Source organism: Chiroxiphia lanceolata, chromosome 13 (assembly GCF_009829145.1).
Source record: "Chiroxiphia lanceolata isolate bChiLan1 chromosome 13, bChiLan1.pri, whole genome shotgun sequence".
NCBI lineage: Eukaryota > Metazoa > Chordata > Aves > Passeriformes > Pipridae > Chiroxiphia > Chiroxiphia lanceolata.
In genome coordinates this window covers 2,467,507-2,483,163 of record NC_045649.1, presented here as the reverse complement: position 1 = coordinate 2,483,163, position 15,657 = coordinate 2,467,507, and the positions used below count along the sequence as shown (strand labels likewise).

The following is a 15,657-nucleotide window of genomic DNA, read 5'->3' as shown; positions in this document are numbered from 1 at the left end:
GGTCAGTGTCAGCCCAGTCTGAGCAACGTGGAGGACTCAAAGGCCTGATGTTTCTATGAATTTTATGGAAGTTGGTGGCTCAGTGGGAGAGGGAACTGAAGCACATCCTTTGCTGCAGGAAAGATAATTGAATATCTTTCAAAATTTACCCAGAGCTGATCAGCACATGCTTATTCCTGAACCACTGATGGCACACTTGACCCTGTTAAACATGTGGGATGGAGCCTGGACTGGGATACATGTCAGAAGGAGGGATGTGCTGCTGCCATGAAGGGGAGTTGACAGTGCTGGCTGGGGACAGGGTGGAGAAGCACTCGAGTCAAAGAAACCTTGGATACAAGAGACCTCTGGAGGGCTCTGATCCCATTCAGCTTGAACAGGACTGTTGCCAGTACTAGATCATGTTGGCTGTGACTTTGTCTTCCTGAATCTTAAAAGTCTTCAAGGATGGACATCCCCCACCTCTTCAGTGGGCTGCACCACCCTTCCCTGGTATTTCCTGATACAGACCTTCCAAGGCACAGTTTCTCCATGTTGCCCCTTCTTTGGACCTGCTATATGGTGGCTCCTTGTAATCGTTGTAACTATCTCTAAGTAAATGTAATATGCTATTAGATTGTCCTTAGATTTCTCTTTTCCAGGCTGGGCAAGTCCAGCTCCTTCCAGCCCTTCTTGAAGGCTGTGTGTCAGGGATCCCTGGCTATCTTGGCAGCCCTCACCTGGATTTTCTCTGCAGCCTTTTTTAACCTGGGGGTGGCCAGGCTTGACAATAGTTAGTATGATTTCACATAGCAGACTGAAATATTTTTATGTTGTTTTGGAAAGAAAATTACCCCAACAATGTACAAAAGAACAGGGGGAAAAAAATCACACTGATATAAGACTGTAGTTGTAGAATTAGGAATGTGTAAATTAGGGATGTTTGATTTGTCCTTGCTACTTCAGGTTTTCCTTCTTGTGTATGTGCAGGTTGGTGCAGTGTCAATGACATACTCTGTTGTTCAACAGGATCTCTGTCTCCATCACTGAATAGTTGGGATGATGAAAGAAATTCAAGAAGAGAATAAGGAGAAATGTGTCTGTTGGAATGGGATCTAGAACAGTTGTCCTGCTCTGGATTCTGACAGAAACATCCCAAATAGTACCGGGAAGGACAACTGTAAACCAGTCACCCAGGACTGAACTGTGGTAAACCAAGCACTACTTATAGTGTCTCCTGATGTTTTGTGTACTTCAAAATAGGTTATATCCACCTTGCCTACCCAAAGCAGTGCTTTCTGGGAGAGAAACAGGAATGGCATTAGACTGGACCATCCTGGCCTAACTTGGGAAGAACTTAGATACCCTAAACCTGTGCTTTCAGGAAGTGCTCAGATGAAAGAAGGGGCATTTCACCTCTTCTGACCCATACCAGGGTTGGATTATGATTAAAACTGAAAGAGTGACTAAGGAAGAAAGTAGAGTCCAGCCAGGCAGTGGGGCAGCTGGAGCCTGGACATTGCTGATGTTTGAGGCACAACTTCTCATCTCGATCCTTGTGGGTCCCTTCCAACTTGGGATATTCTATGATTAACTTGTGTGCTGTGTTTGGGCTCGAGGAGGTTAAAGGAGCTGTCTGGAGCAGCAGAGGAGAGCTGGTGCCTGCCAGAGCATAGTTGAACTGGCAGCTAAGACTGTCTTAGGATTTACTCCCCCTTGTTCATTCCCTTGTAAGCACCCAGGGCTTGTGCACCGACAGCTTGGAGCTTGCAGGACGGGGGGGTGTGTATGTGGGAGGTTATAAGCTTATCTGTTCATCCTCCCACCACTGCACTGATCAGCGTGATGAAAGATACTCTTCCTCCCTGGGGAAGACTTTTTCCTCCTGTCAGGAGCTACTATTTCTTAATTAAACTGTTACTCTGAATTTGTGCGTGGAAACACGTATTGACTTCAGCTGCAGTTCGCAGCCAATACTCGCTTAAGGCAGTGGTTCAGAGTGAGAGAACATCATTCAGCTCAAGTTTGAGTTTTCTGGGAATAAAAGCACCGAAGATGTCAGGATACCCAGATGTCAGGAACAGGTTGGGAAAGGTATTTCCCGGTTTAGTTACTGAAAATACTGCTGTGAACTGGTGCTACAGCAATACCTTTGGAAATTTCTGACTCCTTCCCAGTTCTGATTGCAATCTCCAGCAGTGTGTACTTGGTGATCTCATCTTTTCACCTGCATTCTTCCAAGTCCAGGTTCTCTTGACCCTTGAGCTTCCTCAATATGCAATTTCTCAGTCAGGGTAGTGGTTAAAGTCCCCTGTGCGTGACTGTAACTTGCTGACACATTTTTAGGAGAAGTGAGCCAAGCTAAAATATGGTATTACCCCATTTTAACAGCTATTCCCTAGGCATTGCACTTAGAAGAGCCACCTTCTAGGTGGAGGTGGGAGAGAAAAGCTTTGTGCTTATTGTTTTTGTAGCTGCTGTAATTTCAGTGCATGATTCCAGCTGAATACTCAGTGCCTGTACAGGGAGAATGGGCTGGCTATTTCCATTCGAAAAGCTGGGTTATAGAAGTTCACAGCACCAGATGGCTGCGCATACTTATAATGCTCTGGATTATTAAAGGGCTGTTGTATTTTCCTCTTTCATCCTTCCTTTATTCCTCCTCCCCACATCAACAAATTAATGCTGAATGCTCGTGAGTCTGTCCTGCGCGGACTTTAGCACATTACGTCTTTTCATTGGAAACTTTTTGTTCCAGCTCTTTTGAACTGGTTGGTTTTGATCACCTCTTTGCAACTGCTCAGGGGCTGAGTGATGGCCGGGAGAGTGCAAGCCTGGTGTTACCAGAGCCCCAGCACAGTCCTAGGCTGGTTTGCCACATCACGTCTCACAGTTGCTGTCCCCAAGCCGCTCCTTTGGAGTTGACACTTCCCTTTTTCTGAAGTCATGTGGGAATCCCCTAAATTAGACAAAACTGTTAGCATGAATGGGTGAAGGATGCAATGCAAAGAATTCTTGGGGACCTTCATAGAATCATTAGGGTTGAAAAAGACCTCTAAGATCATCCAGTTAGTTTCCTTTTCAAAACTAACAGCATGTCATTTGTCTCCCACCATAAACATCAGAATTTTAATGTGCAGCTGCTCTGAAAAGTTATAGAAGCTGGAGAGATGTGCTCTGCCCCCAGCACCATACCTGTGTGTTAGATTGAGTCGGTTTTGGGAGAAGAAAATAAATTGAAAGAAAAAAGCCTTTACTGTTCATATTTATGATACAGGCTGAAAGAACTGGGGCTGTTCAGCCTGAAAAAGGAAAAACTGGGGAGACCTCGGAGCTCCTTCCAGTACTTAAGCAGGCTCCAGGAGAGCTGGACAGGGACTTCTGACAGGGACCTGGAGTGACAGGGCAAGGGGGAATGGCTTCACACTGACAGAGGGCCCGGTTAGATTGGATATGAGCAGATCTGGGGGTACGAGTGCGTATTTGGGGGAAGCTGCATTGCTGAGATATAGAGACTTCCAAAATCTGATTTAAAGGAAATACTTGGGGAGGTGGAACAAAGTAACTTAGAAACCTGAATGTAATAGAAATATTTTAAAGAACTAGTATCTGACAGGACAATGTATCATAAACCTCTTAATCGTGTATTTTCAGGTAAAAAGAAGTGAAAAGCTGGCATAAAACACCTGTTGACTTGTTTGCAGTGCAGGTTTTGGTGACCGCTCCACAGCGGCTCCTGTCGCAGGCAGAGTAAAATTCAGGGACTCTACTCTGGTGTCCAAACTCAACCCTGAGAGCTGCTCTGCCACGTGAAGGCAGTTCCCTCAGTGTGGTGCAGTTGGCTGAGAAGATCCACGCCGGCAACTAACGGGGGGCAGCGTTTGGTTTGCGACGCGCGTTGGGAGCTCCCTGCGGCGCCGCCGGGCCTGCGCTCGCGTCAGCCACGAGGGGAGAGAGGTGGGTTGGTTGTTCAGACCGGAGAACAACGTGTTGTTTGTTCCCCACACGCCGGCGTGGACGGCACCTCGGTAGCTTTTATGCTGATGTGAATAACAAGCAGGGGTGGTGATGGGATTTAATCGCAGAGAGCCGAGCGCCGCACGCAATCGCACAGCCTAAGTGACACTCATAGGAGGATCTCTTTCTTTTCCTCCTCCTCCAGGCTCCAAACCCAAGTCTGAATAAAACATGACACACTTGAGAGCTCTTTAAAGCACTGTAAAGGAGGCTGCTTTCCCCTGAGTTTGTTGTCTAGCAAGGCCGAGATTGCAGATGGGCGATGCGCCCTGTGTGTCATGGAGCTTAGAAGTTCAGGAGGTGCTTTTGTGGGGAATGCTGGTGCACCTCAGAAGCAGCAGCTGGCATTCCTGAGGGACCAGAGCTAGAGATCTCCACTGTGGGAGTTTCTCCCATTGTCATTAGGGCTGTAAGACAGGCTGTGGTAGAGGTTTCATACCTGGTTGAAGTGTTGCTAATCCTGGACTCGGTGCCAGTCGCTCGCTTGGGCTGATGTAGCTGCTTCTGCAGCCGTCGGGTGAGTCATGCCAAGGAATGGCTGGGCTGAAAACCCCAGCTGAAAAATTAACCAGAACACCCTGATTTGGCTCACTTTGTTTGCACAAACCAACCTGTCCGTGCTGGCACAATTGGGAGTGCAACATCAAAGTGGGAATGACAACAGAAATGGCATGTTCATGTTCTGTGGCGTGGAGTGTTGCTGCTAACAGTGATAAGGGCACCACGTGAAGGCTGTTCCCTCTGACCAAGTGGGTGTGTTGAGCCCAGTCTATTTGTTGGGGCAGACTCACTCCCACTAAATCTATTTTGTCTTGTAAAGCTTCCAGGTAGCTGTCTGATTGTTTTCTGTTAGGGGAGCCTGGCAGGAACCTGTGTGCTGCTGGAAGGCTTCTCAGCCTCTCAGGTGCTTTGAGGCTTCTCCAATGCTCCATCAGACTCATCCCAAGAATCAGTGGGACTGGGATACTGTGTTTTTGGCCTAAGAGCGATTATTTGCAGCTGTGATAACATACTTTGTGCTTCTTGTTTTTGTAAAGGCTGACTGGCAAGGGAGATCCAGACCTTTGCACAGGTCCCTCACCTTCCCCATCTTTAGTGCTCATGTCAGTTCTCCTGAAAACAACATGTAACTTGGGTAGGAACCAGTAAATCAATATGTGTTTTTCCTTCAGTGGGTACTGTCAAGGCTAAAAACAAAGCTTGGAAGTCAGATGGTTGTTTCTTCCTTTATTTGCACACAACTTGGCTTAGGTCTTGCTAAGTTAAACCTGCTGTTTTGCCAACTGATGCAAGGTTTCTAGAGAGTGGATACATTTCTCCAGGGACTGGGGTTGAAAATTGCTTCTTCAGAATGTAGCCTTACCTATTTTTAAGGAAAAAGCTTCAGTGAAATAAAAAAGATGCGTGTGGTGCAGCAAATCAAACCTCTGGCTGCATAAACAGATCAATAAACTGATTTGTGTTTGCTGACCGGAAGAAAAATCTAATTGCAGGTACTCCATATTCAACATTTGTGGTAAACTAGAGTAATTGGAATAATGAGAAATCCAATGTGCTTTTGTTTGGAGTTTATTCTTCTTTAGGATTCATTAAACTGGATGGGCCTCTCAGGGCTCAGGCTGGTTATGTATCACCATTCCTAGCTCTTCAGACTTTATGGGTTTCTTCAGATTCTAAATCATCATATTTGCTGTCTTTTAATAAGACTTGAAAAGATTGAAGCAATATTGTTCCTGGTGTTTAGAGGCTCGTTTCACTGGCGGGAATGTCAGTTGACTGAAGTTTAAATGCATCTGAATGGCAGAATAGCTCTTGGGTTGCCTCAAATTCCAGGTCTGTGCAGTTACTAACACCTGCAAGAGGAAATAATGCTTTCCTGCATGTCCTGAAGATGTATTTCCAAGTACTGTTGTGTCAGTCCTCAAGTGTTTTTCACGTGAGTGCATTTCTTGCATCTCTTGGCTTTCAGATTAGAAAAAAGAGAGGATGGAGGTCCTGGCATTTCTGTGAGGGATGGTATTCAGAAAGGTAAAACCTTTAAGAGAAAGAGGGGAAGAAATACTCCAGGAAAAACAATGAGGTTGGAGTTGTGTGAATGTGTTTTCTCCATCTGAGTGGGACAAAAGCTCTGTCAGGGTATCCTAAGTAGTTTAAATTGCCAGTAACAGAAATGAAGATGGTAGTAAAGAGTTCTTAAAAAGTTACTGCACAGAGAGTAGAATTGTCACCTGTGTTTGCTGTCACTTTGAGTTAAAGTCAGTAAATTGGACAGAGTATCATTAGCTTGGAAGTCTCATTAGGATTGTTTGGAGAGTGGAAAATGAGTCCTCTGTGAAGGAAACAGAACGGGGTGAGCTCTGGCTGCTGGGAGGAGGAGAAGGAAAGAAAGGATTGGAGGTTGATGGGGTGTAACCAGGTAATGATGACTTTGTGATTTTAACTGAATGAATAGCTGAAAATTATTCATTAAAAAAAAAAAGCTACAGAACTATAGAAGTTTTTGAAGGCAAGCTTGGAAAAGCGGAGGCAAAACCTCGTGCTGCTGGGTTTCATTTGGATCTGTCCATCAAGAAGAGAGAGCCCAAAGGTCTGTAACTGGAGATCCCGAGTGTGAAGGGAAGGTGATGTGTTGCCAGTTGACAGATGGTACCACCTGGGATTAGCTGAGATTATACCAATGAAGACTAAACTCTGGGAGTTGGTTCCCTTCACTGTTATTTAACAAAATGAAGTACCTTATCCTAAATTTTTTTGTTAACTGATTTAGTTCTTGAAATGTGGAGGGGAGTGGATTTTGGATGTGGTTTCAAAGCGCAGAAGTGGTGTCTGATCTACAGGAGAAGGCTGTGCTTCCTTCCTGAGCTCTCTGGAGTATTTCCATTTCTGTCCAGAATACATTCAGGAACATTTTTAGTTTTTTATTCATGTAGCAGTATTTTCTCTATATCAAGTAGTTCCTATCATTTTCACTCTCTTCTCTTGCATAGTTACTGGCAGTGATTATATATCCCACTTCAGCTGAGTAAGCCAGACTGTTTTAGTCATTGTAAAATAAGACTGTGTGTACCCTGATCCCCCTGGCAGCCAGTTCCTCAGTGAGAGCCCGAGTTCAGCTTTCCTGGCCATGGGCTGGGAGCAGTGCTGTAACTCTCAGACCATCCTCCTCTTCATTAGAAAATCCTCCCAGGGATCTGCTCTCTTGCTGGTGTCTTTGAGTCTTTTGAAAGCAAAACCTGCTTTCGGTAGCAATGAATTGCAAACCTCAAAAAAATCAGGCCGTACCTTTTTTAGACCAATTGCACAAGAGAAAGGCTTTATATCTGGCTGTACAGTTGGTGGAACCTGAATTTTAAAATAGCTGGGTGCTTTTCTTACTCACCTAAGGAAGAGAAGAATGAGAGACACGGTGTTTCCGCTCAGTTACATGTATGTGTTTGTACATGATCACCATTACTGTATCAAAATCTTCATTGCAGGAATCTGCTCAGGCTTTTTCTTAATGCTGCTTGAGATGTCGGCTCCATGGACTTTAAAAATTCAGGATTGGTGGTTTCAGGAGGGGTGAGACCCACATAACACCTTGTGATTGCAGAAACCTGCCCTTGCCCAGCTCAGTTCACCACTTGGGGGTTTCTGTTGGCCACGCTGCCTCCTCCTCTCCACCCTTACAGTTCATTTTGCCACGTTTTTCTATCTACCTTTGTCCACAGCCCAGCCTTAACCTCATGCTGAAGGAAATGTTCTCACTTCCTGCCTTAGTGTGAATATAGTATTTTTTTAGAAATTAAACAATTCCAGCATGTGTGGCTGTAGGTGTTTGACTCATAAGTTGTTGTGACCATTCTTGGGTGTGCTGGGAGGATATTTATTATATCTAATTAGTTATTTTGGGCTTGTTCCTTTAAAACTAGCATTTTGTAAAAAAAATTCCTTCCTCTTTCTTTGGTAAAAATTCTTGAAAATGTCTTATATCAAACGTTTCTATATATTTAGAACATTTTATGGGATTGTTTCCAGCTGGGCTGAAATGCCGTTCTAGAGTTGACCAGTAGCAACATCTAAATTTCCATGTGGGAGTGAGACCAAGTTCCACAGCAGAAAATTTTCCCTAGGTTTGGTTCCAGGGATTGGTGCAGAGGTCAGTGCTTGCTCCCTGGATGTGTGCCTTAAGATGGAGAGTGAGAAGAGCCCCAGGGGGTTGGTGTCAGGATCCATCCTCTGAGTGACAGGGCTTGTGTTCATGCTTTGTCAGGTACAGAGCCCTTGGACTGGGGAGGGTATTCAATGGGATACAGTTACTGTGCATTTCCCACTAATTCAACCTCTCCCTCTGACTTGAAGTAATTGTGTCTCACTCTTCTTGGGCAGATACCATCAGTCACAGATCTGAAGGTTTGAGGATAAAAGAGAAGAGGAGCAGCAGAATGGCCCAAAGTGCCTTTTGGGCATGGGTGGAATTGATGAATCAGCAAAGCTGTGCCAGGATGTTTCATTCTAATCAGCTCTCTTGTGTTTCAGCCCTGGCCCAGCGTGTCCAACCTGGCCAAGGATTTCATCGACCGCCTGCTCACGGTGGACCCCAGTGACAGGATGACGGCCCTCCAGGCCCTGAAGCACCCATGGGTGGTCAGCATGGCAGCCTCTTCCTCCATGAAGAACCTCCACCGTTCCATCTCCCAAAACCTGCTCAAGAGGGCGTCTTCCCGCTGCCAGAGCACCAAATCCGCGCAGTCCACCCGCTCCAGCCGCTCCACCAAATCCAACAAGTCGCGGCGGGTGCGGGAGCGGGAGCTGCGGGAGCTCAACCTGCGCTACCAGCAGCAGTACACGGGCTGAGCCTTTCCAGATGTCTGCTCTGCCGTGTAGGTGTGCGCACACGCCCCGTGAGGAACGTCCGGGTTCCTCCCTCCCTCCCTTCCTCCAAGGTGTTCCCCCCCATCCACGAGGAAGCGTCCCCCCCGTGCGGAGGAAAGGGAGCCCTGCGAGCTGTGCCGCGCCAGGAACGGGGGGGAGCCCCTGCGGGCTCAGAGCGCAGCTCAGAGCACCGAGCAGTACAAAAATTAAGGAGCCACGTGGGGAGAAGAGCTCTTTCCGTGTCCCGGGAGCTTGGTTTGTTCATAGTTATTTATTAATTCCAGAACCTTGAGTTTCTCTCGCTTGCGTGCGGGGGGGAAAAGAAAAAAAAACAACCAACCAAATCACTTGTCCTGTACATGCGCGTCCGTGTGTGCACATACACGTGTGGGTGTGTATATGTATCAAAAATTATATATACACACAGATTTGGAGCTGGTTTAGTCAGACTCCGTGGTGCCTTTGCAGCAAAGCCGGTGTGAGTCATATGCAGTTGGAAGTAGGATAGCTCTGACTCACGGGCTGCCCACCAGCTCCTCGCCAAAGAGATGCCAGACAGCAGTTTTCCATGATGGAAAGCTGGGAAGCTGCGAGGTTTCCCCCAAGGGCTGCCATCCACCTGGTGACGTCAAGGGTTTGCTCGTCAAGGGTTTTGCTCGCCCTGGTGACGTCAAGGGTCTGCCCCTTGAATCATCCTTCCCCTGTTTGCGGCGAGACCGGTGCCTGCCGTGCAGGGTTTGTTGTTCTTGCTGGGCCGTGCCTCTGCCGTGTCTGTGACCTGTTACACACCTTGCACACTTCAAAAGAAGAAATTGAGAAAGTTGAGTTGTCTGTGCTAAGTGGGGGGGGAGGAAGGGAAGGAATTTCTAGGGATGTGCTTCCCACCCCAAAGCTGGGATGGGCTATAACCACTGTGTTACTGACCATGTCACTGAACCAGAACTCCAGTGGTTCCAGGCTGCTCTCTGTCTGCAGATTTGACAGGGCTCCCCTGCTCTGTGTGCCTGTGCTGCCCCAGCACTGCCATTCCTGCTTTGGAACAGTGAGGTGGTGGTGGGAGCTGTTGGGACAGCCACAAATCACTCCATGGCATCAGGGTAAGGGCTTGAGAAGTGGAAGCCCGGTCTGGGAGTGTCAGCAGTGACAGTACCCTGGAGATGTTGCACAAATGCCTTAGAGCTGTTAGGGGTGACTTAAATTCAGCAGGAAAAAGTTGCCTTTCAGGTGTCCTTGTGCTGTGTGGGTGATATGGGGCTCTCCCGTGAAGGACTCTCAGGGGAGGTGGGGACTGCAGAGCTGAGCTTTGTGCAAGCCTGCTGAGTTATCTTCCCAGCTAGTTACAGCAGCAAAGTGAGGCTGATGGCACAGCCCCAGGATGGGTTTGGCTTCTCGTGGTAGCAGAGACAAGATCTGCATTGAAAGAGAATGCTGGGTTTTGAAACTTTTCATATGAAGCCGGTTTGCTTCGTGCTGTGCACTTGGGAAGTGCTTGCTTGGCTCTTGGTGGGAGGTGCAAACTCAAGGGACTGGTGAGCATGGCCTTTTCCCAGGATTGATGCCTGTGCCACGGTGTTTCAGTGTCAGCAAGGGCTGTCACATCTCCAGGGAGCTCTCACTGTACTGGCCTCTTGGTCAGCAAACAGCAAAGCAGCTTCAGTGGTGGGAGAAGATTGAGTTTTCTGTGCTAAGGGAAGAAAAGAAAAGGGGAATTTCCTAGGGATGTGCTTCCCACCCCATAGCTGGAATGGGGTGTAACCACAGCAAGCTCAGCCTGGTGTGCCCAAGCATGCAGTGGGGAGTACAGCAGAGGAAACCTGAGGACAGCCACTGTGTGTAGCAGGGGTGAATTCTAAATCCCTTGCGTGGTTTTTCATGTTGTTTTGAAAGCTTTGCATCCTTTGCAGGTTCCCCTTTCTCTGAGCAACCATCCTACCATGGCACAGGCAGGTTTTTTTCCATCAGCATTAACAGATACCGCAGAATTCCCAAAACCTGTTTTTTTCAACTCTGTCTGTGGACTGCAAACAAAAATGTCTTCGGTGTCTTTTACCTCCTCACGTGGTTTTGTTACCGTGAGCTATAAACTAGATGTGATTTCTGACAGAGCAGCCAGCTTGCCACATTTTGCTTCATAAAGGATTCAGTGTCCCTCATGTTACTGCCAAACAGCTCTCTGAAAGCAGGAGCCCCTCTGAGACCAGCATCAGCTGGACCAAGGGTGCCCTACCCGTGAGATGATGACAGGATGCTCCCTCGGAGCACTTCTGGTTCTGAGCCGTTACTCAAAGAGTCTTTGGTGTGTTTGGAGCGTCACACCCAGGCACTGTGATCTCCTTTACCTCCCTGGTGCCCTCGTGGCCCTCCCCAGATTATTTTGCATGTTTATCCCTAAAACAGGTATTTTGCCAGTGTGAGAGGGTCACACTGATGAACTGAGCCAAGATCTCTAGACCCTGAGACCCTTCCTGCTGACCACTAGACCATCAAAATGCACAGGCGTTGTGCAGTCTACCCTTACTGTTCCTTCATCCTTCTCTTGTGGGATGAGGGATAAATAGAGATGGGGAGGAGGTCAGGACATTGAGCTCTGGGCTGACCAGGCTTGTTTCTCCACCTTCACAAAGTAGAAAACAATCTTCTCATCTGAGACACTTTTTGCTTTGTTGCTCTTTTCTGCAACTGGTTTTTCACCAGGAAAAGTTCAGAGCGATGTGATTCGTGGTGACTTTGGGGTGGAATGTGTTGTGGGAAGTGAGATGTTGCTGTGCAGGTTCCTGGCAGTGTCAGGTTTTGGTGGTGATGCTCTGTGACTGGGGGTGAATTGGCACAAGGGAGGATCCATCACATGCATGAGCAATGCTGGATCTCTGCCTCTCCATGGTACAGAGGTGTTTGTGGTCCTCGGGCACTCTGCTTCTTGGGAATTACAGCAAGAGGACCAAGGCCATCCCATAAGGGGCTTTGGCTTTTCTAGAAAAAGAACTCTTAATTCTCTTCACAATGTTTTCTTGTTTGCATGGAAAAATCAATGTAAACTTGGGGAAAATTTTATGGGCTTTCCTTCCATTGTTCGATTAGAACACTGTTGGCTCATTCCCTCTTCTTTTTCTAAATTCAGTATTTACAGGAACTCTTGCACCCAAGCAAAAACGTGTGGGAAGAAGAGAGATGAGCAGAGCTCCCTCCAAGTGTCCCTGGAGTCCTCAGTGATCTTTCCTTAATCCATCTGAAAACTGTGAAGATCCAAGTGCCGTGTCAGAAGGTCCAGCTTAAAACCAATTCCTCGGGTGCTTTTATCCTTGCAACTGGGGCATGTTTTCATCTGGGTCAGGTGCAGGGAGGGACAGGCAAAGTGCTGTAATTCTGAGCCATAGTCCAAGTGCCTTCAATCTGTCCTCTAAGAAACTCTTCACTGTGAATTACCTTGATCATCTGTCTTCATTCCACGGGAGCATCTCCGTGCTCAGTAGGTCTTAAGTCTCAGGAGTTTACACTTTTCAGGAGTGCCTTGTTTGGGGATTTTAGAAGCTAAAGTCTCTGAAATGTTTTTTTCTGCTCTTCAGTTTAATTTTTTTAATCTCCTTCTTTGGCTCTTGATAGTGGTTCTTAATTTGGCTCGTAGGATTTTTTTGGAAGCCTTCCTTTGGTCCTGTATGTGCTGGGAGAAAATAGGTAACAACTGCATGTTCCAGACCATCTCTGAGTGCAGTCTTTGTGTTAGCTGGGGTGCAAATCTCTTGAGTATGTTCTGTTTTCCTTACTTTGGTTCATGCAGTGAAAATGAAGTTGGAATGACACCTAGTGGCAAGCTGTGGTGTTGTCCAAACACAACCCTCTTCTAGCTACATTCGCACTGTTTCTGGATGAGATGCTCTTACAAAGAGGAATAGGGGGTTGGTTTGCTGGATGATGGTCTTGGACCTAGTCCTAGATGTTCATTAGCTGCCCTCTGTGGCACCTGATCCCGAGGAACAGCATTTCAGCCTCCAGAGGGATGAGCATGAGTCCACAAGCACCCGCTGGAAGGGATGCAAGGCATGTGCAGTCAACTCCCCCACTGTCGCCAGGAGATGCTCACCAGCACCTGCCTTGGGGAGGCATCTTGGGGGACACTGCAGGGAAGCAAAGCCTAAAGATGCTGAGGCTGGAATCAGTACAGAATCCTGGAATGATTTAGGTTGAAAAGGACCTTAAAGCTCATCTCATTCCAACCCCCTGCCATGGGCAGGGCCGCTGGACCAGGTTACTCCAAACCCCATCCAACCTGGCCTTGAATGCTTCCAGGGATGGGGCACCCAAAGCCTCTCTGGGCAGTAAGTTTGGGACTTTCTCCCATCTTGAGACACGGTGGAGCAGCTGAGGGTGTTACTTCTCAGAGTGTTCTGTTTCAGGGAAATGCAGTTTTAAGAAGTAAAGGGAATTAGGGTTGTTTGCCTTTTGGAACTTAGCAGTACTGTGTAAAACAATCCCATCCTTTTGTCCTGGGAGTTTGGCTGCTCTCTTTGGGGAGAGAATTACAGCTTCAAAGAATATTGATTCCTTGATTTATTTTTTTTTTTTGAGAGTTATTGGAAAAGAATGTGAAAAGGTCTTCCAGAAATAGTGTTAGGGGCTCTACAGATTCACATCCAGATTTTTGAGTGCATAGTGGATTTTTCTATGCTTTTTGCTAAAACAGCAATTACTGGTCCATGTTTGATTTGCTTCTCACCCTTCTCAGGCTTCTAAAAAATTTCACATGTCAACCCAGTGGTTGAAACCCCCCTTTCCTTCAATGCAGAAGAAGTCTGTGCTATTTAACACTGAGATTGTGATAGCATCCAGATGCTCCTGCCTCTTCCTGGTCTGCATTGTTCTTGGAAGAGTACAGCCCTGCATGAGGGAAAGCTTTAGAGCCTTGTGAGGAGCTTAAGCCCAGACAAAAGGGCTCAGACCTGCTGGCTTCAGTAGCAATGTGGAAACCAGCTGCAGTGCAGGGCCTGTGTTACGTGTTTGTTTTGGATGTGATAAACCCTCAGACTCTTCACTCCTTTGGAATCTGGATATTTTCTTCTTTTAGGTCAGATTTTTCTGTCCTGATAATTTACATTCTTTCTTAGACCCTGCTCTATTTCTCAGTCCTGTTTTCTACCCAAGTGTTTGGCTAATAGAGTCAGCTTTTATCTAATGCACAAACTGGAATAGGGATGATGGTTCACTCTGCTACTGGGCAGCAGCTCTGGGTTTGGCTCTGCAGGAGCTGTGGTGAGTCTGGGGCAAGGTAGAAGCATCCATGGGAGAAGGCTCCCTTTGAGGACTTGCAGTGCAGGCTCAACTCAATATGATCTTGTACCACGTAGGGCAACTAGTGTGTGGCTGTTACAGGCCTCTTGTGGTGCTGTGTGGGGCCATGTTCTTAATTTAAGTGATGATATTAAAGATTTGGAAGGTTTGAGGTGGCATAAATTAAAAATCTCAATTGTTTGACTTAATTTTTTTTTCTAAATGATGCAGAGCAGCACAGAGATGAGCTTTTTGGGAGGAGGAGTTGCAAACTTCTCTGGCAGCAGTGTGAGCCCTGGGACTTGCAGGGAGGGTGGTTTGTCCCAGCCTCTCACCCACTCGGCTTCCTCCTGGAAAATACCACACAGTGCCTGCACCACTCGGTGCCACAGACCCAGCTCTGAGTTGCCTTCACCACTCCTGGGAGGGTTATGGTGCTTTCTTTGACCACTCAGTCTCCTCTTTCATCCTGCATTAAGAACGCAGCTCTTGGGTGCTCCGGAGGCAGGTGCCAGCTGTGCCTTACTGTGCAGGAACCTTCCCAAAGGAATAAATGTGAAGCAGCAGGGATGCAATGGCGCCCTCGGTGTCCTGAGAGCAGAGGGAGCTCTGCCTGGGGACAGTTGTTCCTTCTCCCCTGTCCTCCCCTGCCTGGTAATGCTGTAGGTCCCTCCTGTGTGACGGGCAAGCGTCTCGCTGCTGTTACAGGTGTCGTTGCACTGTTTGTCTGCTGAATGTGGAAGAGATCCTGGAACAGCTCCACGGCCCCAGCGAGGTGTGTTACAAACCAGCAGCTCCTGCCTGGACGCTCAGATGCCTCAAGTTTTCCTGTTGCCTTTCACTACGGAAAGACACCTCCCGGGAAGCTCTCGGGATCGGAGATCTTCCGGCACTTGATGTTATTTTTGGTTGCCCAGTTTCCGGTGCTGGGTTGGAATTGTTTGGAAGTAACTCCGGTCGTATCCAGTCAGTCTCCTCATGGGACTGTTTTGAGAAGTGTCCCGTTCTGTGACTTGCCTTTTGAGTCCTGGCTTTACTCTAGGGACTGTCGCGTTGGATGAGATTGGAATCATTGTAATTAGTCCATAATGTTACAATTAGAGTGTACAGAATTATTTATTTGGTGTACTCAGTTTCCTAAAACATGTCCATGTATTCTGTGTACCCCGTGGCTCTGCTGTCGTTACTTCTGCCTCCTGGATCACCCGTGGGCTCACTGCTGGGAATGATGATCAGTAAACACATGGAAAGCCAGGAGCTGCTCACCTCTCCAGCATGTTCTTGGGTCATGGCAAGAAGGTAAATAGTTTGCTGATTTATTGCTACAGCTGCCAAAGGGAGACCTTGTGCAAGGCTGGGATGTCCATGGGATGCTCTGGGTGACAGCCTGCTGCTGGAAGGCAGGGTTGGGAGGCTTAACAGGCACTTTGGGACATTGTCTTCACTTTTCTTTGGCTGCAGAGTGGCAAACTGGGCCAGAGAAATGCTCTGGTTTGCACACAGCCACTTGTCACCTCTACAGTTTCACTCTGAGCAAAACCTGTA

General features: G+C 47.3%; 1 protein-coding gene across 4 annotated transcripts in view; it reads left to right on the top strand.

The window, feature by feature from the left end:
* PSKH1 (protein serine kinase H1) overlaps window positions 1–15,657 on the top strand; it is a 50,950-nt gene that overhangs the window by 16,137 nt on the left and 19,156 nt on the right. For 3 of the 4 annotated variants that reach the window (XM_032700850.1, XM_032700853.1, XM_032700852.1), the window contains exon 4: window positions 8,515–15,276. In XM_032700850.1, the coding sequence (XP_032556741.1) occupies window positions 8,515–8,832 (318 nt within the window). In that variant the 3' untranslated portion in view covers window positions 8,833–15,276. Of the gene's footprint in view, window positions 1–8,514; window positions 15,277–15,657 lie in introns of those variants that run through there. The other variant, XM_032700851.1, reaches the window with a different exon arrangement.